At 38.6% G+C, this 24,819-nt stretch overlaps 1 protein-coding gene across 1 annotated transcript; it reads left to right on the forward strand.

Annotated features, from left to right (window-relative positions):
* Positions 1-11,611: 11,611 nt before the first annotated feature.
* On the forward strand, positions 11,612-17,098 carry LOC124149941 (serine/threonine-protein phosphatase 6 regulatory ankyrin repeat subunit A-like). Its single transcript, XM_048390557.1, has one exon. The coding sequence runs from the start codon at positions 11,619-11,621 to the stop codon at positions 14,724-14,726; it is 3,108 nt and encodes a 1,035-aa protein (XP_048246514.1). The 5' UTR covers positions 11,612-11,618; the 3' UTR covers positions 14,727-17,098.
* The last annotated feature ends 7,721 nt before the right edge of the window (positions 17,099-24,819 follow it).

Below are 24,819 nucleotides of genomic sequence, written 5' to 3' on the forward strand. Positions count from 1 at the left end.
CCAAATTCTCAAAAGTATAGATAAATTAACAGAGGCAGGCAAAAACATAGTACTCACCTGGATACCAGCCCACGTAGGAATATACGGTAATGAGAACGCCGACCAAGCCGCTAAACAGTCCCTAAAAATACCAGAGATAAGCCTTAAGCTACCAATAAGTAAATCAGAGATCAAAAGTATCAACAAACACAAAATCACCCAAAAATGGCATAGCCTCTATCAAAACACAAACACCCAAATCATAAAAGTCCTCAAAAAACCCCTTACCAAACCAAAAATCCTCCATCCATCCAAAAAAATCGATAGAATAATCACCAAACTCCAAACAGGACACACCAAACTAAATAACCATCTTCTAAAACTAAAAAAACACGCAAACGGGAAGTGTCCACACTGCACTCACCCAGAAACCATAGACCACGTACTACTACATTGCACCCACTACCTCATCCAACGTACAACATTACAAACCAACCTAAATCCAAATAAAGCTCTTACCTTAGAAGCAATCCTCAACCCCCAAAATAAAATAGAAAACTTCAAAGCCCTAGGCATTTACCTAACCAAAACAGACCTAATTAATCGTATCTAAAAATTCACTAAACCACCAACAGTAAACATCTAAAAACAACAACTCACCCCCACACACTCCCTTAGTCCCAACCACTCCCCCAAGGCATGTCTTCCAAATCTCAAAATTTCAAAACTTTATATAAGCAACCACTAAACCCCCCTCCTTGGTTGCACTCTTCTCGCTTCCCCTTTTATATCACTAAATGGCCCGGCCGGGCCCGTGTGCGAAATACGCTCCAGTCGGAAAGCGCACGTAAAATCCCCTAATATAAGTAAGTAAGTAAGGAAAGTGGCTATTTGTAGGTAAATCGCTGGTGGGTTGTCGGGTTTGAATAGCAGTGTTATATTATTGTTGTATTTGGGTGGGAGTGAGTTGTAAAGTGTTTGTTGTTGTTGTTTATATTTACTACAGGTGGTGAATATATGTTTTATGTCTTCTGTTGTATTGCAATGAATGCAGTTTGGGCTTGTATGTCTGTTTTGTTTGTGTAAGGTTGCGTTTAAGTTTGTTTGGTTACTTTGTATTCTGTTTATGGCTTTGTCTGCTAAAATGGAGTTTGTGTAATTTTTGCATTTTGTTGTTGGTTTGCTGAATAGTGTTTTGATCCATTGGGATTTACATTTTTGAATGTTATTGCTAAAGTTTTGTTGTATTATATTGTGTTTTATTAGAGTTTTTGTTTCGGCTTTGCTTGTGTGAAATTGTAAAGTGGGTGTTTGGTCAGTAGTTGCTGTTTTTGCTGTTTGGTCTGCAATCTGGTTGCCTGGTATGCCTGTATGGCTGGGTATCCATACTAATGTTATTGATTTGTTGGATGTTTTGAGTTTTGTATGGGTGTTTATTATTTGTTTGATTAAATCGGGTCTGCATTTGGAAGATTTGTCTGATATTTGTTTAATTGAATTTAGTGAGTCAGAAATTATGATAATTTTGTTATAGTTTGATGTTTCTGCCTGTTTATAGGCTTGTAGAATGGCTAGTAGCTCTGCTGTGTTTGTATGTGAGTAGTTTGTATATTGGTATTTCTTTGTGCTTTGTATGGGCTGTGTTGTGTGGACACCCAGCCCTGTTTTTTGGTTTTTGCTGTTGTATGATGCATCTGTATAGATGTGTGTATGTTCCGGCCAGTTGTCATGAATATAATTAAGTGATATTGTTCCCTTTTCTATATTTGTGGGTTTGATATGGTTGTTTAGTAGTTTGGCTAGGGATATGTCTATTTCGGGGGGGGGGGGGGGGGGGGGGGGGGGGGGGGGGAAGGTCAAGAATATAAGTGTTGTCTGGGGGTGAGTGAGTTATGTGTCCTAGATTGTGTGTTTTAATGAGATTTTGCAGGTGTGTTATGAAGGGTGCTATATTTGTCTTGTTTTTGAACTTTTTGAGGGTTGCTGGTCTTGAGTTTTTGTATTTGTGTAGTATTTCGTTGTAAATAGGGTTTTGTTGTGCCCCAGCCCAGTAATTGAGTATAGATTGATGTCGTTTGAGTTGAATTGATGTAATGCCTGTGATGATTTGCAGTGTATTAAGGGAGGTGCCATTTCTAGTCCCCAGGGCTATCTTGAGGGCCTTATATTGTATTGAATTGAGCTTTTTTTCCAATTTATCTGTTAAAGAATGGAGGACCGGAGCGGCATAGTCTATTTTTGATTGAATAAGGGTTTTGTATATGTTTAATAATGTTTGTTTGTCAGCTCCCCAGTGAGAGCCGCTGATGGCTCTCATTAGATTAATATCTTTTTGGCAGGAGTTGACCACGTTATTGATGTGGGGAGCCCATGTGAGATGTTGGTCAAATGTGACTCCAAGGAATTTTGCTTCTTTTTGAAATTTAATATTTTCTTTAAGGAGTGTAAGTTTGGGTGTTAAATTTGTCATGAAAGTTTTTTTGAAGACAATGCCGATGGTTTTTTTGGTGTTAATTTTGAACCCCCATTGGGAAGCCCAGTTTTCTATTTTCGCAAGAGTTGGTTTAATTCTGTTTTCAATTTGTTTTATGGATGTTGATGACGACCAAAATGATATATCATCAGCGAATTTAGCTGTGGTGGTTTTTTGGGGGGCAGATGGGAATATGTCATCAATCATTAGATTAAATAGAGTGGGGGACAGGATGCTTCCCTGGGGGGTGCCATTTTCAAGAGTGTGGGGGTCTGATAGGGTGTTGCTTGATTTAACTGTTATGTTTCTGTTATTTAGGAAAGAGTGAATGAAATTTAGAATTCTCCCATCAATTGCTTTATTTATTAATTTTTGAATTAGGCCTTGTTGCCAAACCATATCAAATGCTTTAGAAAAGTCTATAAAAATGGCCACAGTGTATTGTTTTTGTGCTTGGGCTGTCCTAACATCATGTTCCAAATGTAAAATATGGTCTAGGGTCTGTCTGTTTGCTGTAAAGCCGCTCTGGTCCTCTTTTATCAGGCTATTGTTTTGTATTTTATGCTTTAGTCTGTTGTTTATTACTGTTTCCATGATTTTACATAGGTGAGATGTGAGAGAGATAGGGCGGTAGGAGTCAGGGTCATTTGGGGATTTCCCTGGTTTTAGGATTGGCACCACTAGAGCATTTTTCCATGTTTTGGGGAGGTGGCCAGAAGTCCAAATCTGATTATAAAGTTGAAGTATTAATTTTTGAATTTTGATGGGGACATGATTTAGAATTTTGTAACTTATATTGTCTAATCCAGTGGCTGGGGCTGTGTTTTTGTTTTTTAGGGCGTATTGGAGTTCGTGGATGTTAATGAGTTTGTTTATTGCGAGATGTGAGAGTGGAGATCTGTTTTGAAATGCAGGTTGTGTGTTTATTGTGTCTTGTATGTGTTTGGAGTGGTTGGCGGAGCTACTTACGGTCGAAAGATGGGCGGCCATGGCATTGGCTTTTTCTTTATTTGTTTTAAGTAAGGGAAAATTGGGCGAGTTGGAGGATTTAGCGATGCCTTTTATTGCTTTAAGTTTATTCCACAGAATTTTTGAATTTTGTTTGCCCATCTTCAAGGTTGATGTAAAAGTTTGCCAATGATTTCTTTTTGTTGCCATTATTAGTTCTTTGGTAAGATTTCTTTGTTTATGGGCCAAATGGAGTTTAGTTCTATCATGTTTTGCCTTATTAAGAGCTTTTTTCCTGAGTTTTCTAGATTGAATAATTTCAGGGCTCCACCATGGTACTGTATTATGTGTGGGTTTTGTTTTGGTTGTGGGAATGCATTTAATGGATATATTGTATAGGGTATTGCTTAGATTTGAGTTGAAGGTGTCGATGTCAGTGCTATGTATATTGTGGGGGTCTATCTGGTTGCATAGTATATTGAACTCCTGCCAGTCAGCTTTGGTAAAATTGAATTTAGTTTGTGTGGGGTTGTCAGAAGTCGGGTTGGGGTCAGATATGGGTTTATTAGAAGGAATGTTTATAGAGATTTTTATGGGGAAATGATCACTACCCCAGGTGTCATTGTGGGGGTCCCATGTGAGTTTTTGAAAGAGTTGGGGGGTAGTGATAGATAAGTCTACTGCAGTGGGGGATTGTAGGTGGGTAATAGGAATTCTAGTGGCACTATTGTCGTTTAAGCTAATGAGATTTTTGGTGTCTAACCATTCAGTTATATATTTTCCAAATCTATCTTGGTAATTTTTAGTGCCCCACAGTGGGTGATGTGCATTAAAGTCTCCTAGAATGAGGGTATTTGGGCCTATAAATTTGGAGAGAACTTCTAAATCTTCAGGTTTAAACGGTTTGGTTTTAGTGTGGTAGCAGTTAATTACAGTTATTTTAGTGTCATTAATAGTGATGTTAGCTGCCAGGACTTCTAGGTTAGGAGTGGGGATGGGTAGTTCTGAAAACTGGATAGTATTTTTGATAAACAGCCCTAACCCTCCATGGGGGGGGGCCTGGTTTATTGGGTGGTCTGACTCTATCTTGTCGAATGAAAGTGTAGCCCGGCAATTTGAAGGCTTTTTGGGGGGATAGTTTTGTTTCTTGTACTGCTATTACATATGGGGCAATTTTGTTTAGGGCAATGAGGGCCTTAAGTTCATGCCCATTAGTATTGAGACCATTACAATTCCACTGTAAAAACACCATGTTCTGATTTGTAGATTTTGTGGGGATGTTAAAGCCAAATGCATGGTGCTATGGGGCTAATTTGGAAGAGGGGTTTGGGACTAATTTAGCTTGTTATTTGAGAGCTCTTATTGCAGTTTGGAAGTGATGATATGGTTTTTGGTATAGGTTAGACACCAAAGCTATGTTGTGGATTTTTTTGGGGGAGGGGTTTTTAATAAGAAGAATTGCTGACAGGAATTCTATGATTTTGTTTGTGTTGGAGTGAAATTTTTGTGGGGTGATTGGTTTGGGTGTGGTGGACCTGAGTGATTGTATTTTCTGTGCGAGTAGTGGTTTTCTAGCTAGATGTGCTTTGGCTTTGTGTGTTTTAGACTGGATTTGTAGTTGGGTGGCTAGAATTGGTATAGCAGATCTGAAGAGTGTGTGAATGGGGGTTTGGATGGGTAGGGAGACAGGTTGGGTTGGAGGTGGGATGGACAGGGGGAGGGGAGTATGGCTGGGTTGTGGGGGGGGTGGTAGGATGGAGGGGTGGGGGGTAGGGGTGGGTAGCAGGGGGGTGGTGGTCTTGGGGAGGGTGTTGTATGTTGTGGGTGGGGGTACTGGTTGAAGGGGCCGTGCCTGTGTTGGGTTGTCTGTGTGGGGTGGGGCAGTGTTTACTGCTTGGGTGGGTGGGATGGTGTTTATTGGGTGGGGGAGGGTCTGTTGGGTTGGGGCTGGAGTGGAGAAAAGTTGTTTACGTTTGGACTGGGTGGGTCGGGTCTGGGTGGGGGGAATAGGGGGAGGGAATGATGTGGAGGATGCTGTATCTGATATATCTTCATAATCTGGAAGGCTGTTATATGTTTGTAGTATTCTGGCCGGTTTAGGTAGATGTTCCTGTTTGATGTGTTTGTTGAGCCGAAGGATGTGTTGTTGTTTGAGTGGGCAAGTATTTTGTGTGGCTGTATGTCCCTCGGTTTCGCACTGTATACAGTAGGCCGCCCATGTGCACTCTGGGGTATCGTGTCTGAGGGACCCACATTTCTGGCACATGGACGGTTGTCGGCATGTAGCTGTGGTGTGATTATATGAGTGGCATATGTTGCATTGTGGAGGGTTTTTTCTTATTGGATTGATTTTGTACCTAAGTGCCCCGAAAATGATGTGTGTTGGTAATGTGGTGCTCTTAAATGTAAGGAAGATAGTTTGTGTAGTGGTTCTGCCTGGTATGGGTGTTCTGTTGTTAATGCTTTTGTAGTCTGTGATTTGGGGTTGTGTGTGTGGTTGATTTGCTGTTTTGATGTATTCTAGTATGTCATCTTGTGTATCCCTATGGTCTATGTATATTACCCCCTGTATAGATGTAAGCCATTTTGGTGTTTGCCATGTAATGTTTAGACCGTCGATCATTGTTTGTCTGCGTGCTTGATTTAGTGTGTCTTGTGTTGGGAAGGTGATTTTAAACCCCCTGCCGCATCTGTTAATGTATTTGTATGTTACGTGTACTTTTTTCAGGCAGAGGGCGAATTTATTGTTGGAGAAGGTGTCGTTGAGTGGTGTAGTGTTTGTTGAAAAAGCCAATAATATAAGTTTGTTTTGTTCTGTTGCTGGAGATTGTTCGGATGTTGATGTGGTTGGGGGTGTTTGCTTGGCACATGTTTTCTTTGTAGTGAGTGAGGATTCTGCTGGGGATTGGTGAGGTCGTTTTGTGGGTTTTGGAGATGGGGGTTTGGGGGCTGTTTTGGATTTGGTTTGCTGTGTTTGGGGATGATGGGGGGGAATTTGGGGTTGGCTGTTGGGGGATGTGATGCTGCTATGGGGTTGATTGAAGGAGAATTCTTGAAAATCAATACCAAAGTCGAAGGGGACAGGATTTTGGTTGTGTGTGGGTGTGAGTCCCGGGAAGTGGGTGTCTGAGTGTATGGGTGTTGTGAATATGGAGTCTGTATGGGGGGATGTAGGTGGGGGGGTGTTGGTTGACATGGTTGATATGAACAAGGTAATGGCAATATAACACAGGGTTGAGTTAGATACTATCAGTAGAATATAAAGAGAGAATATATAAATACAACAGTTACCAGAAAATCTAGAAAGAATAGAGGGGAGAGGGAGATGATAAAGGCACTTATCAAGTTTGTCCTTGGGGGTCGCCCTGGGGGGTCAGTCCCTGGCCAAGATGGCCGCCGACTGCCGGCTTGGTATAGTTTTGCTGACTGTTCCCACTTGGGGTGTTTGTTCGATATCCCAATTTAGGAGACTACGTTGCTCTGGGGCAGTAATCTGTGTGATCTTTGATTTGGTATCCGATATGGTGTTTACTCCATAATGGTTAGAACTGTGTGGTGTGTGTAAAATCTGTGGGGGGAAAATCTCGTTCGAATTGATGCAGAATCAAGGTTGGGGGTTATTATAGGCCTAATAGTGCACCACGTGATTTATGTCCAGGCCCCCGTGACATGCAGTTGTCATGTGACATGTAATTAACTAATTGAATTGCAAAAACAATTCCGACAGCAAATAACCGCATCCACAACAACAATGCGTGGATGCAAAGAAAGAAACCATTTTAAACCCCTTTCTGTATATTTGTATTTGTATTCCTTTCTGAAACTATCATTCTACAAACAGTTGTGTTCACCGCCCATTGTGATACTTCTACTTAAGAAAATAAAAAAGGATGTTTATTTAGTCATTTGACATGCGTTCATTGTAAACAAGGATTAGTGTGAAAGGATTACTAAGTTTGTCATCCAGTATAATGCACTTCCTCGATTAGCATAATTAGAACAGAATGTGTAATTAGTTATATCCTGACTCCAGTTAACCAAGGCAGCCCCTTTCGGAAACACATTAAATGGCCTGGCCGGGCCCGTGTGCGAAATACGCATCAGTCGGAAAGCGCACGTTAAATCTCCAAAGTAAGTAAGTAAGTAACCAAGGCAGCTACATCAGTTGTGATTTATGAATTTGTGGAATCTTAATGAAAATAACGACCGCCTGTCAAAAAATGCAAACGAACATTGAACACGCACAGTTGCAGATTTTCCTTTCGTACATTTGAGAGTGAACGTGAACGAAGCCGTGCAAGATGCTTGACAGCGATTTGTCTTCAGAACACATATTGAGCTCAGGTAAGTTTATTAATGATGATATTTTCATCCATTCATAGATATGGCGATCATGAGCGCTGACACTATATGTATTCGCAATAGAACATTTGGAAGACTAGACACAAATTGAGTCACAATATGACAACATCAAATCAAAGAATTTGTTTAATGCAACAGATTTAAGGCATTGAAATTGTACATTATTATAAAATACATGAGTGTCGCTACGTCTCATGTCAAATACATCAATGAATTCTTTATAAAAAAAATTTAATTTAATATTACTATGAATTTATAGCTAAAATTATGGAGTCTTGCATGTCGAGCCAACAAACTATAGTACATATTATTCACCTTGGAATTTCTGTTTACTGTGCTTGCGGTGGGGTCAACCCTATTCCCAAAAAGGACAGTTCCAAATACTACTGCATAAAATATTAATGCCAATTTGGAGAAAATTACCAAATGAATGAATGCAAGTAAAACTTAATCCAGGGGAAAAGAAAACTGTTCAATATCACGTCAAAGTGTGCCCAAGTGCAAAACCTAATCTTAAAATGAAAGGACTTTGGTATTAATATTTCAGTCAGATTATGATATTGGCGAGTTAACGAGGTAAGCCCTATGATTAATTGTCTTAAATACCTTTCTGGTGTCCACCGCCGTGAACCATACTCAATCACTCAGATAAATAACCCCTTTTACATAAGTCATGAACAAGCATATATATATTGCCAATATTTTGCTCCCATGTTTTGGATAATTGTACCAAAGAAAAAGAATTAATCCTAGAATGTCTACACATTAATTCATCACGGACGCTGAAATAATGCCGATGAGACGTTAATTTTTACCTCGCCCACTCACTGATTACGGACTATTTGTGGGCCAATAAGAGGTACAAGCCACGTGAAAATGTAGAGTGAGACCAACGTAGCCATTACACCTTTTTACAAGATGGAAAACATCTTTGCTGTTAGTGATTACATATAAAGAAATCTAACCAATTCACAGGCTATACGTTGTAGAACTGAATGCAAGTCATTCCTACATGATACCATTAATAATTGGAATAGTCACCGGAAAAAGAGGATTATTAAACTTAGACAATGTTATATTCAGTTAAGCTATGATACCAGATTTTGTCACTTTAAACTTCCATCGGCTTAAAAAACACATCTCAGATAACACATCATGCATGCTCTTGTGGCTGTCACAATGGTACACTGCATTAATTTTTACACATGCCCCAACTACAATATATTTAGAAACGATTCTATTCTAAAGGTTAAGTGAGTTTCTAATCAGTGGTTTATTGGAAACAATTTGAACAGTGCCTAATTTACCTATTTTGAAATCGGCCATGTACATCCGACGTTCGGGTGGATTTGCACATATATAATAACTAGTAGTAAGACTTAATACATACTTTGAGACACGTATTAAGTATTAAAGAGTTAAATAACTTTTCTTAGGAAACCCCTTTCCATCAACCGCACTGTTGACCTATCTTTTTTGTTCTGTTTTGATGTATTGATGTATTATTTAATACAATATGTATATCTCCCCTCATCCCAATGTTAATAAAAGGAAGCTTGGTGGGGACTTTTGGGATATAAGAAATGAATACAGTCTGCCATATTGTCTGAATGTCTTAACAATCACCGGGTGTGACCACGTAGACAGGATATCATTCGGGTTTCTCATAATTACTCCATGAGCATGCTTGGTATTGTAGCTTGGGGATATTAAATGTAAGTTTGTTATCAGAGGAGATTGATAGTGAACTTTTAGTACCAGTTAGATATGATATCTATATGACTTCTTTCTGTTTGACAAAGGATTAAGGGTATATGTGTGGGTAATCCTTCCACGCTGATGAAAGAAAGTCACTCTACTAGTTCATGTAATCTACGTCAAATAAGATCAGAACACATGCATTATTACAACATACTCAGGATACCAATAACAACGAAATGTACAAATTAACAAACATGATCAATATTATTATTACATGTTAATGCCATGTATGTAAATATAGCTATATAAACATATGTTTAATTTTCAGCTTGTGTGAAGTCGTCCATAAATACAAGAAAACGTATATTTTCCCAAAATTATATTACCCTCAAAAGGGCAATTATATTCATGTTACATTTTTACATTCAGTCTCTTTTTTAATTCGAATGACGTAACATTTATGTTACTTTGATTTTATTAGACCCATGTTGTTGTTACAGACCCAGGGATTGACTAGGTTCATTACATGTCATAAAAGTGCCGGGACATAATATGGTGGCAATACATTCTCTAATTAACACCTGTCACAAAGGGACGGGCAATTTGGGTTTGTCCTCAGGGAATGTGTTATGCAATTTGTGTATTCACGAAATAACATTCAACAAATTATGTACATGGTCCTGTGATGTAGGATTGATGCATTCGTACTTTTTATAAATAAATGAATTGCATTTTTTTTCTTAACCGTGTGCGAAATACGCATAATGTCGGAAAGCGCAAGTTAAATACTGACTTCATCCCAAAATAAATCACAAACCCTCTCTTATAATTTGTATATTATTCTATATTTTAATTATGTAAATCACGTTCCTGTCACTTTTAAAGTAGAATACGTTAGTCACTCAACCAATTCCATTATTATTTTCCCAAAGATCAAAGATTAAAGCAGTTATCAAGATTTATTTTCCATATCTTTAAAAATACTTAATCTTTACATTGAAACTGCCATCATGATGTATTATTATTATTATTATTATTATTTTTACTATTATTATTGATGTACATATGGTTTGCACCCAACCATGCGCGTGCCAAATTATACAGCGTCAAGCTTTTAGAGCGCCAACTAAGTTTTCCAAAGTAGAAATTAAGCCAAATGAATATATATCAAGTTTCCTTTTGCTAGAACATATGCATGCTGTTGTGTTTTTTCAAGGTAATCTTCGTTCTCGCATTGATAACAATATTTAAAGAACAAGTATTATAAAATATAATACGGGAATATATTACACACGTTATTTACGCATCCGGTTGCTCATAATACAATTTTCCCCAAGGACTACCGTTTTACAAAACGCGATTTTCCGCGTTTCCGCCGAGATTTCACATTATAACAATGTATATCTACAATGAAACCGACAGCTCAGAACAAACCAAATTCAACACTTTTAAGTAGTGATAAAATAGTTTTCATCCTCTGTGCAATCCACTCTGTTGGCATATGTGCACGAGAGCATGTTACAAAACACATCGCGGCCTCCCCGTAAAACAAATCCAAGCTCAAACACTTTCAATACAGAAGTTACCGCCAAAGCAATCGCCCCCGACAGCTAATCCCCTCTGTGCATTTGACCATAAAGTCTACTCACATACCAAGCACCGCGCCAGGAAAAGTACCAGACGCCTCAACCGCCCACCCGTCAATATCATTGCAAGGACAGTATGTACTCCCGCTAACAGTGTGGAGTACTAATTAAACCTTCCAGTAATGTTACCCGCCACTAAATCAGTTTTTTGTAACTTGCTGATACTATTTTGCACATACAAAACATTTATAGAGCAATACATAGCAATTATCCTCCTTTACCAACATATACAAAGAAACACAGTGCTCAACTTAAAACACTTCAATTTGCACATATATCATAATTATACACAAATACATAATAATTATCTCCCTTTACCAATATATACAAACAAAACAAATTTGGATACACCATATATACAAATTTGTATATTTTGTATATGTCATATATACAAACTTGTATATTTTGTATATATCATCTTTCCAATCTTGTATATCCTTTGGAAATATCATCTTTCCAAAGGATATACAAGCTTGTATATATGGATTTTTTTTGCAGTGACACCGATAATGTTAGCAGCAGAGAATGGCCACAAGAACGTCTTTGATCTACTGGTGAAAAAAAGATGCAGTTTGTCAACAGTGGATGATTCAGGTGGAAACATTCTTCATTGCGCTTGTGTTGGTGGCAATGTACAGATTGTTGAGTACATTATCTCACAACGCTCAGTTAATCTAACCAGAAAAGATAAAGAAGGACAAACACCGATTATGTTAGCAGCAGAGAATGGCCACAAGAACGTCTTTGATCTAATGGTGAGGAAAAGATGCAATTTGTCAACAGTGGATGATTCAGGTGGAAACATTCTTCATTGCGCTTGTGTTGGTGGCAATGTACAGATTATTGAGTACATTATCTCACATGGGTTAGTTGATCTAACCAGAAAAGATAGAGAAGGGCAAACACCGATAATGTTAGCAGCAGAGAATGGCCACAAGAACGTCTTTGATCTACTGGTGGACAAAGGATGCAGTTTGTCAACAGTGGATGATTCAGGTGGAAACATTCTTCATTGCGCTTGTGTTGGTGGCAATGTACAGATTGTTGAGTACATTATCTCACAACGCTCAGTTAATCTAACCAGAAAAGATAAAGAAGGACAAACACCGATTATGTTAGCAGCAGAGAATGGCCACAAGAACGTCTTTGATCTACTGGTGAAAAAAAGATGCAGTTTGACAACAGTAGATGATTCAGGTAGAAACATTCTTCATTGCGCTTGTGTTGGTGGTAATGTACAGATTGTTGAGTACATTATCTCACAAGGCTCAGTTGATCTAACCAGCAAAGATAAAGAAGGGCAAACACCGATAATGGTAGCAGCAAAGAATGGCCACAAGAACGTCTTTGATCTACTGGTGGACAAAGGATGCAGTTTGACAACAGTAGATCAATCAGGTAGATACATCCTTCATTGCGCTTGTGTTGGTGGCAATGTACAGATTGTTGAGTACATTATCTCACAAGGCTCAGTTGATCTAACCAGCAAAGATAAAGAAGGGCAAACACCGATAATGTTAGCAGCAAAGAATGGCCACAAGAACGTCTTTGATCTACTGGTGGACAAAGGATGCAGTTTGACAACAGTAGATCAATCAGGTAGAAACATCCTTCATTGCGCTTGTGTTGGTGGCAATGTACAGATTGTTGAGTACATTATCTCACAAGGCTCAGTTGATCTAACCAGCAAAGATAAAGAAGGGCAAACACCGATAATGGTAGCAGCAAAGAATGGCCACAAGAACGTCTTTGATCTACTGGTGGACAAAGGATGCAGTTTGACAACAGTAGATAAATCAGGTAGAAACATTCTTCATTGCGCTTGTGTTGGTGGCAATGTACAGATTGTTGAGTACATTATCTCACATGGCCCAGTTGATCTAACCAGAAAAGATGGAGAAGGGCAAACACCGATAATGTTAGCAGCAGAGAATGGCCACAAGAACGTCTTTGATCTACTGGTTGACAAAAGATGCAGTTTGACAACAGTAGATGATTCAGGTGGAAACATTCTTCATTGCGCTTGTGTGGGTGGCAATGTACAGATTGTTGAGTACATTATCTCACAAGGCTCAGTTGATCTAACCAGCAAAGATAAAGAAGGACAAACACCGATTATGTTAGCAGCAGAGAATGGCCACAAGAACGTCTTTGATCTACTGGTGAAAAAAAGATGCAATTTGACAACAGTAGATGATTCAGGTGGAAACATTCTTCATTGCGCTTGTGTTGGTGGCAATGTACAGATTATTGAGTACATTATCTCACAAGGCTCAGTTGATCTAACCAGCAAAGATAAAGAAGGACAAACACCAATTATGTTAGCAGCAGAGAATGGCCACAAGAACGTCTTTGATCTACTGGTTGACAAAAGATGCAGTTTGACAACAGTAGATGATTCAGGTGGAAACATTCTTCATTGCGCTTGTGTGGGTGGCAATGTACAGATTGTTGAGTACATTATCTCACAAGGCTCAGTTGATCTTACCAGCACAGATAGAGAAGGGCAAACACCGATAATGGTAGCAGCAGAGAATGGCTACAAGAACGTCTTTGATCTACTGGTGAACAAAGGATGCAGTTTGACAACAGTAGATGATTCAGGTAGAAACATCCTTCATTGCGCTTGTATCGGTGGCAATGTACAGATTGTTGAGTACATTATCTCACAAGGCTCAGTTGATCTAACCAGCAAAGATAAAGAAGGGCAAACACCGATAATGTTAGCAGCAAAGAATGGCCAAAGGAACGTCTTTGATCTACTGGTGAACAAAGGATGCAGTTTGACAACAGTAGATGATTCAGGTGGAAACATTCTGCATTGCGCTTGTGTCGGTGGCAATGTACAGATTGTTGAGTACATTATCTCACGAGGCTCAGTTGATCTAACCAGAAAGGATAGAGAAGGGAAAACACCGACAATGTTAGCAGCAAAGAATGGCCACAAGAACGTTTTTGATCTACTGGTGAACAAAGGATGCAGTTTGACAACAGTAGATCAATCAGGTAGAAAAATCCTTCATTGCGCTTGTGTTGGTGGCAATGTACAGATTGTTGAGTACATTATCTCACAAGGCTCAGTTGATCTAACCAGCAAAGATAAAGAAGGGCAAACACCGATAATGTTAGCAGCAAAGAATGGCCACAAGAACGTCTTTGATCTAATGGTGAACAAAGGATGCAGTTTGACAACAGAAGATGATTCAGGTAGAAACATCCTTCATTGCGCTTGTGTTGGTGGCAATGTACAGATTGTTGAGTACATTATCTCACAAGGCTCAGTTGATCTACCCAGAACAGATAAAGAAGGGCAAACACCGATATTTGTAGCAGCAAAGAATGGCCACAAGAACGTCCTTGATCTACTGGTTGACAAAAGATGCAGTTTGACAACAGTAGATCATTCAGGTAGAAATATCCTTCATTGCGCTTGTGTTGGTGGCAATGTACAGATTGTTGAGTACATTATCTCACAAGGCTCAGTTGATCTAACCAGCAAAGATAAAGAAGGACAAACACCGATAATGTTAGCAGCAAAGAATGGCCACAAGAACGTCTTTGATCTACTGGTGAACAAAGGATGCAGTTTGACAACAGTAGATGATTCAGGCATCTGAAAATGGCCAAGGGCCTGTGGAGAGACGATCAGTGTAGCAATGTTGTTCCTTCTTACAATGAAAATAGCAAGTATGGTGATGTTCGGATTCCGATGTAGGATGGAAATAATTTATGTATTAGAAGAACTTCAGAAGTGAAGGTCATTTCACAAACCTATCAGTAAGACTGGACTGTATCATCTGTGGTTTTACAAACTTATTGAAAAGTAGCATGTCTACGTGTTCTCATTGTAAGTTTGTTTTCATATAGACTATGCTAGATATTCATATTACTTGTTCAATATTAAGTATTTCGATATATGTTTTTACAATCAAGGTAGGAGACATAATGAGTGAGTGAGTGAGTGAGTATAGTTTTGCGCCGCGTTTAGTAATATTCCAGCAATATCACGGCGGGGGACACCAGAAATGGACTTCACACATTGTACTCATGTCGGGAATCGAACCCGGGTCTTCGGCGTGACGAGCGAACGCTTTAACCACTAGGCTACCCGACTGCCCCAGAAGACATAATGAAAAACTATTGAATGCAATGTTTGAAGTAGAAAGTGATTAGTCTTACACATGGGTACAATATTTGTAACGCTTCATGACAATGGACAGAGAGTAGAAGTCAGTTGCTTCAATTTCTTATGATAACAATGGATTCTGTTGTTTTTGTTTGCAATGATGAATGCATCAAAGGACGTTTTTAGTACTTGATCTTGATAATGATTCTTTTCGCTCAGACAGCAATATGGTTAACTACATGATTGTATGTACAAACTCCAAACATGACAGTATATTTTGTGAATTCAAGTTCAGTATTACTGTTGATTAATATTTCTACCTGTGACCAGAAATACTTGACGTTTTCACATTCATAATAATTATGTGATAAATCTTCTTTATAGCACTTACAGAATGTACAAATATCACCATCAACTAAGTTCATCACAAGTAATTCTTTCTTGTTCTATCGGCAAAATTTATGATTCCATTTTCATTACAATTATCGCTTATAAAATGCACACCATGATGAAACCAAATGCCTCATATGAAGATTCAAAATGATCATTTAACCAAAGTGGTTAAACCGTGATTTGTTCTATATCATCCTTATCAAACTCATGTTTCTATTAAATATGCCCCATACAGTCAACTATCCCTCTAATAAGGCAAGTATTCTGTTTATAATGTCTACTGTCGGTTCATTGTATTGAGTACTCATAGGTCTTTTAATGAAGGGTTTAGTTCAATACCTAAGATTTCAAAATCTCCTTTGTACCAGTCTAGTTTTAAATCATTACTTAAAGGTATATTATTTCTCGACATTGCACATATCCAGGCTGCTTTAGTCTTATCAACATTCTTTATAAGGCCAAACATTCAACAAAATTTATATAGTGTATCTATGGCAGCATTTAGGATATTTTCGGGTCCATTCTGAAAGAGTTGGGTATCATCAGCATATTGTCCTAATTTATGTTCAAGTTTATTGTCATACCCTTTATGTTAGAATTAACCCTGATCATTATACCTAATATTTCGAATACAAATATGAATAGATAGGGAGATACAGGCTCTCCTTGTCTACACCCCTTTCTAACCAAAAAAGATTAAATATCCCCATAATAATGAAGGCAGGAGGCAAAAAATCGATATATGCATCAAAAACTGTCCTTTTTGTGATCAAGGTATATAGGATGAATATCATCATCTACTTCTATGTATCATGCGTATGATAGAAGAGCTATTTGTTAAACAATGCTTAAAATTATGTATTCTGTCACTACCAAACTTGTATATAGGTGTATGCCCTTCACACTGAATTAGGCATTGATTGATTGAAATCTAATACTTGTTCATTAAACTGCTTTGAGACTGTGTCAAAAGCTTTTTCAAAATCAATTAATAACATCAAGCCTGGCTTATTTAACTCTCCAGTTTCAAAGATAATAACAAAGAGTTTTTTTTTTTCCAGTTATACATCTTCCAGGAATAAACCCCATGGTCCCTAGTATGGTGATCTCCCTTTAGTTACTGACGATACCTAGCCCATTTTTATATTGTGTTGTACACTGATACTTATGGCTTGTATATATTCTCAACTAGTTTTAAATTGAATCTGTGATATTCTAGTTATTGTACTGTCCTTCGTTGACAGCTTTTTATTTAAACTTAATCAATGTATTATTAATGTACTTCTCGTCACGATATGGCTGAAATACTGCCGATGTGACGTTAATTCTTAACTCACTCACTCACTCCAGGAATAAATCCTGTTTGGTTGTCATGTATAACTGTATTCAATGTTGTCTTTAGTCTATTTGCAATACATGTACGTATCATTTTATAAAGGAAAATGAACAATGTAATTGGACGCCAAATTATTAATACTTGTCTGTCTTTATTAGTTAAGTGTAAGCCAAAGAATTAAAAAAACACAAATATTCTACGATTAAATTCCAGGAAAATGAAATATACTTTGAATGAAGTGGGACTTACGTACCCCCTCAGGGGGACAATTATTTTACGTTCCTTCAGCCCACTTTGAAGGTACCACCACTAACAATCACAGTTGTAAAATCATTCTACCAAATTAAAAATCACATACCTTTTGCATGAATGTTATCAAAATTTGTCTTTTAAGTCAATTTCTTTAAAAACAACAACAATTTAACGAGTACTTACCTGATCAAAAAAATCCTTGATGTATGAAACCTAGAAACGCGAATGGCCAATACAACATCGTTGCATAATGTCCTCTTCAAATCTTGACTGACAACCCAAGTAGGTGTAACCATTAGCTCGTTTTATTGCATTATTCATTAGTACCTACTTGGGTGCCCCACTTATTTTGCATAAGGCCTTTGATATAGCATCTAATTAAAGGTTTGTAGTCGCTGTGTGGTACAAAAAGTGGTGTCACAGATTTGTTGAGAGCTGCCTTTGTTACAGCATCAGCCATAGAGTTACCTGTGATTCCAACATGACTGGGCAACCAGCATAAGACTATGTCGTATTGGCCAGTAGCAAGGTCATTGTATTGTTCTGAATTATATAAAATGAACGGGAGACGTGAAGAGCTCGATTTTATGGCCTGTAGACAAGATAGTGTGTCTGCAAAGATGATCAACCATTGGCTGCTGGGTTGTTTTTGGATATATTCCAAAGCCGTCAATATGGCTTTGGCCTCAGCGGTGAAAATTGAGCTATGGTCTGGTAATTGGGATGATACGGTTTTGGATCCAATGACAGCAGCATTGGAGACTGTGCTACGATCCATGGGTCCATCTGTAAAAATGGGACGGTGGGATTCATATTTATTTCTAACTTGTATATATTCTTGTTGATATATTAATTGATTTGTGTCAGATTTTTTAAAATGAGTAAGAGTAAAGTCTACTTCCGGTCCTACAAGTTGCCAAGGAGGAGAAGACAAATGCCTGAAAGTAGCAATATTATCCAACTCAATGTTTGCAGCTGTGTTGTGGGTTTGGGAACAGCTTAAGTCTGTTAAAAACTGGGATATAAATTGAGGTAAACGACCTCTTAACCCCAAATCGTGTAGTAACATGCTTCCATATGGTATCATACGCTGTTTCTATATGGAAGAAGATTGATACTGCATGCTGATTATTGACAATTGCAGCATTTTTGACAAAAGATTCTAAACGTGCGAGATGGTCAATGGTACTTCTATTTGACGGAAATCACATTGAATGTTACATTTAAGATTATTAGTTTCTCAGTACCACACCAGTTGATTGTTTACCATTCGTTCAATGGTTTTGCACACACAGGTGGGTAGTGATATTGGTCGATAATTAGATGCATCAGTGTAATCCCTACCAGGTTAAGATATGGGGACAAACTTGCATTACGCCACGAAGAAGGAAAATTTCAAGACGTCCAGATCTGATCAAATATATCAAGAAGCGTCTCTAAACATGAATCAGGCAAATGCTTCAGGAGCTGATAGTGAATATTATCAACTCACCTTGCAGTATCGTGCGCTTGACCTTGCGCAGTATTTAACTCGTAGAGCGAAAATACCTCATTATAATCCTTTCCATTTTGAGAAGTAAAATCAACCCTCTTCTTTTCCTGTGGTTTTTGATATTTTTGAAACTTATGATCGTAGAATTAAGAGCTGCAAATCATTATAGTTATTCATCTATACCTCCATTGTATTAGATTCGGCCCATTTCTGGTGTTCCCCGCCGTGATATTGCTGGAATATTGCTAAAAGCGACGTAAAACCATACTCACTCACTCACTGTATTAGATTCGATGATTGAGTGAGTGAGTTAAAAATTTAAGTCACATCGGCAATATTTCAGCCATGTCGTGACTATCAAAAGTTAAATATAATACATATATTGAAACGATTGTAAAAACCTGCCAACGAGGGACAGTAACACAACTAGACGTATCACAGCAATACATTTTCGGCCAGGTCTTTGTGGGGACTGAGGTGAAGTCTGAGCCTGAGCCTGACTGGTTGATCAGATCTGACTCATGTCAAATCTGTCTGACACTGAATAAATAAAGTTTGGACAGGACGGACGATTGCAGCAGAGTAATTCATGATTGAAAAAGTTGTTGACTGACTGGCAACAAGTTGCGTAGTGTCAGCAAATGATATGGCTTTTTTTCGCACTTTGTTTTCATCGTTCAACAACTTGTCATATTCTTGTTGAAAGAGCAACTGGTTTGGGTCAGGTTTTTTAGGGTAGTTAGTGTTAGGTCTACCTCAAGTTTGCCAAGGAGGTGTAGATAGGAACCGGTATGGTGATATAGTAGAAAGATCAATATTAGCCTTGATAATATGTGGCTTAATTCTGTACCCTAGAGGAGGACCAAGTTTTGGTTTTGATTGAAATAAATTTTCATGCATGGGATTAAACACATACATGGGTTTTGCAGAAACCACATTGAATATTTGTTAGCAGATTATTGGTTTCGAAGAACCAAACTAATCTATTATTTACCATCCGCTCCATGATTTTACAGACACAACTGGTTAAGATATAGGGCAGTAATTTGAGGGACTTGTATGATCCTGACCAGGCTTTGGGATAGGGACTACAAGGAAGGAGGAAAATTACCCGACGTCCATATTTGGTCAAATAATGTAAAAGTGTTTCGAGGCATGATTTAGGTAAATGCTTCAGGGGCTGATAGTGAATATTATCAGCACCAGCTGCTGCATCATGAGCATGCCCGACGGTAGTATGTAGCTCATGGAAGGAAAACACTTCATTTTAGTCTTCCCCGTTATCAGAGTTAGAATATTAATATTTTTCTTTTCCTGTTGTTTCTGATATTTTATGAATTCAGGGGCATAATTAGGCGACGACGAATGCTTTGGCAATGATTCACCAAGTTTATTGGCAATGTCTGATTTATCAGTTAAAAACTGACCACCTTTCCTTAAGATGGTGAACAGAAGATTTTGATCCTTTGCCTTGGATTTATTGTACCATGTTCCATACCTTGGGTTACACTCCAGCGACCCTCTGGTGAAACTTCAGTTATGCACCAATTACGCACTGATGTTATCCGGGTTACACTCCAGCGACACTCTGGTGAAACTCCAGTTATGCACCAAATACACACTTGGGTCATTCCGGTTACACTCCAGTGATGCCCTGGTAAAGCTCCGGTAATGCACCAGTTACACACGGGTGTCATTCGAGTTCCACTCCAGCGATGCTCTGGTAAAGCTCTGGTAATGCACCAGTTACACACGGGTGTCATTCGAGTTCCACTCAAGCGATGCTCTGGTAAAGCTCCGGTAATGCAACTGTTACACACGGGTGTCATTCGAGTTCCACTCAAGCGATGCTCTGGTAAAGCTCTGGTAATGCACCAGTTACACACGGGTGTCATTCGAGTTCCACTCAAGCGATGCTCTGGTAAAGCTCCGGTAATGCAACTGTTACACACGGGTGTCATTCGAGTTCCACTCAAGCGATGCTCTGGTAAAGCTCCGGTAATGCAACTGTTACACACGGGTGTCATTCGAGTTCCACTCAAGCGATGCTCTGGTAAAGCTCTGGTAATGCACCAGTTACACACGGGTGTCATTCGAGTTCCACTCAAGCGATGCTCTGGTAAAGCTCCGGTAATGCAACTGTTACACACGGGTGTCATTCGAGTTCCACTCCAGCGATGCTCTGGTAAAGCTCCGGTTATGCTCTAGTTACGCAGAATATTCCCGATGTTGAGTCATACGCGCATTCTGATTGGTTCGTCGTATTTTCGCACATAAAAATTCATTCGTCTTCTTGCAGGTTACGAAATGGGCGAGTGGTGACGAATGTCCTCTGTTGGTATCACATACCATTATTACATTAATCAGAACAAAATATGTTTTTTGCAGGTTGTTTGTAAACTTAGATTCCTCGGAAAATAATCACAACTATATGATGGATCGTATATCACAAACTATGTACGCACATACATGAGAAGATTTTGAAATTTGTGAAAGAAAATGCTTAGTCCAACATTTGTTACAATATGTGTCTTTGATCTTGTATATACCGACACATTTCAAAAAAGGCAAGTTGTGTAATATTTGGCGTAATGTCCCAAAATTCAAATGAAGTTGTTCTGTGCATGAGATACCAGACAACAATGTCTCAACAACAAAATCTGGGGTGGTACAATGTCACGCAATCAACCAAGTCGCCGTGCTTGACCAATTGCAACCGATTCATTGTCACCTCTCACTTCAAGCTGGAGCTCACGTCTAACTCGGAACACCACGGGGTTTGAATCTTACATTGTGGAAATTATTATTAAACCAAAACCCACTTTCTTATTGTCATTTTATTAAACATCTAATTTTACAATCTTAATTTGGAAGCACACCATTAGAATAAATGAGCTGATTTGGTTGATAAATGTCCTCTTTAACAAAATACGTGTTTTTGTCGATAAACTTTGATGCTGGTAGAATAAGAGTTATCGTTCTTGTTTGAAGCAGCATCTGATGTTCATGCCTCTGCATTCCATCAAGGGACACAAGTCTCCTTTTGGCGCGAGTCAGTCACGAAGAATTCAGATGGCATTGAACATGATATGTGTCCGCCATTAGCGTTAACTGTCACACATCTAACACATTTTACTATTCGTGTTTCTGTTGTCGAACATCACATAAAAGCCCGTTGTTTATGATTCTTGTTCTGTATGTTTTGTTGATACCAATTTAGAGGGAAGAATTTGGCAGTAAGACTGGCTGTTACAAATGAAAACCACTCTCCATTATAGTCAGGGACCCCATGTAGGAGGTTAACGCAGTGTTGAACAGTATTCCAGTCATATAACTGCGTGTCAGCGTGAAATGATGCAGGTTGTACACGTTTAGCACTGTTAAAACCAGTCAGAAAGAGCGTGGTGCTTGCAAATTGGGATCTGGGATTCGAACCCACGCTCAAGGATCCAGGCACGAGACATGGCAGCAAATAGTAACCAGGTGACAACTTGACAACATGAAATAGCTGGGTTTCAAACTTTATTAAAAACAAATTTACAAATGTCATGAGGGAAAGCACCAACTAATCACACATTTAAACAGCCACGTTTTCTTGCAAGATGTTACAATGAGACAATGAGTGAGTGAGTGAGTATGGTTTTACGCCGCTTTTAGCAATATTCCAGCAATATCACGGCGGGGGACACACATTATACCCATGTCGGGAATCGAACCCGGGTCTTCGGCGTGACGAGCGAACGCTTTAACCACCAGGCTACCCGACTGCCCCAATGAGACAATGAAAGGAGTATGAAAAATATAGAAATATATACATGTTTTATCGTGGTTTTGTGGCTTTGGACTGCTTTTAGCTGTATATTAAGAACATCAGAAAATCAGACACTGAGACATGTTAACAAACGAACCTAACCCTTCAAACACTTCAACGAAGATGATGTCACCTCAAGGTAAAACGTTTATACTTATTGAATGTTTGGCTATAGATATCAGATATCGTCATTAATATCACTGGAAGATCAAATGTGACCCAGATCAACTTTTCGGTTGACTTTGTGACTTGTTTATACAATTTAATTATGGTTTGATACCCCTGTTTACTGATACTTTGAAGACTTTGCTTGTTTAGAAGGTATCAAATGAATACATCCAGAGCAGCATGGCTCAACCACATCTGTATATATCCATTCTCATGAAAGGCCGAAAGAAAATTTCCAAATTAAGATGACAAATGCAGACAGAAACTGAAGCATGGCGGCAACCTGTGTGTATCCTTAACTATATACACTAAACTTTTGAATTCCCCGAGTGTCAACATATTCACGTTCGATCTGTGCCTATTTATATTCAGATTTATATATCCAGGGCAGCATGGCTCAACTACGCCTGCATATATCCATCCATCTGATAGATACCAAAATACATTTTATTTGACGCTTTTGGGGTAAGTGGTAATAGAACAGGGACGTGAGATTTACGTTGTACCCCAAAACAGGTGACGTTGAAAGACAATTATAACTGATCTAGGAGAACGGATTTGAATTACAGAAAGACTTAGTTAACTGTATCAACTGATATCTGATGTTTTCAGCATCCTTTGTAACTATGATTATACAGATTATCGTGTTGTAGGCTTCAGTGTGACAAGCACAGATATATTGGAGCAGCATGGCTATGGGGACACTCAAGTCCTGGAGAGTTGATATACATCGTTGAGGACAGAAGCTGGGTCCACACTAGTTCATTGGTATTCGGGGGAAATGCCTGTTGAAGAAATACATTCGTTTTATATGAACGCAGATAAAAGATGGTTAAATATGCATGTGTATATTCGTATCTGTATTGTCAACATTTCTGCACTAGGGACATTTATGCGTCATTTGAGTAGCGAGTAAGGGAATATTCTATATAGTACCACAGTCACCTCACGTGTTTTTCTGTTCTCTGTAGTGGAGACATTATCTCAGTTCCAATAACAGATTGACTACGTCACAGACAGACGTCATCAACAAGGAATGGCGTCATTAATCATTATATGCAAGAAATGACTAGAAATGACGTGACGTTGCTGCGGTACGCTTCGCAAACAGTGAAAACAATGTGACAACGGCAGGACGTAGACAATAAGCATGCATAAGACATTGTAATGCTCAGTGAGATTTTACTGAAAATAATTGCACCAGTACCCTTGTCCCTATGGAAATGTTGCTATACTACAATTTCTTGTCATTATTTGCCTACTGATATATGCCAGGGCTGTGGTATGGAATCGTATTAGTGCAACAGTCTAAAATATAGCATCTACGTATATAGAGGTTATCACGCGAGTGTGTTTGGGGATGGTAAAGATCCTGCATTAGGAATAAACATTGTATTTAGCGAGCCTTGGCGAGCTAAACATAGTGTTTATTCCCAATGCAGGATATTTACCATCCCCAAACACATTCGTGTTCTACATAGAAGAAAGTATCGTCTACATCGAATTGTCACACTGTTTTACAACGGTAATAAGGTGAGTACAAAATGTTCTCCAACTACAAACAAACAAACAATCATTACTCAAACCTTTAGCGGAGTAATAACATGATGGAAGATGAAGAAATCACTTGAATATGTTGTTTGTCTTGATTTCTCTATTACGGAAAGTAGGTTTAGGAGGTAAAACGTGAATATGAAAGCATGAGAATTATCCAAACTATAAAAAAACTTTTTCAAACCAATACCCGTCATGATCCAATGAAGCACTGAAGGTACAATTCTGCAGTTCGTGTTATTTCAGAGCCGATTGTTTGACAATTTGAAATGATCCGAAATATGGAAAGGCCAAATAAACACGATGCCAAACATCTAATTAGTAATCAGCTAAACAAAGGTTTGTATAAACTAGTGTCCAACTAGGGTCTCAACTTCACAAGACAATATCACTGTCTGAGTAACGAAACGTATATATAATATCTAAAATCGCATACGTCGACGAAAGTGTAATGGTAATATATGTTTGGAGACTGGCACTGACATGCTTCCATTCTGCGGTGAGCCACGGCCACTACTACAACTGGTATACAATCAATACTAAAGAGATATAAACTGCAGCGACCGAGCGTTCATACA

The sequence above is a fragment of the Haliotis rufescens genome, unplaced genomic scaffold (assembly GCF_023055435.1).
Source record: "Haliotis rufescens isolate VD_foot unplaced genomic scaffold, xgHalRufe1.0.p SCAF_9, whole genome shotgun sequence".
NCBI classification, from domain to species: domain Eukaryota; kingdom Metazoa; phylum Mollusca; class Gastropoda; order Lepetellida; family Haliotidae; genus Haliotis; species Haliotis rufescens.

What these genes read in the sequence shown, in the direction of transcription:
- LOC124149941 (XM_048390557.1), top strand. Translation starts at nt 11,619, where the DNA reads ATGTTAGCAGCAGAGAATGGCCACAAGAACGTCTTTGATCTACTGGTG.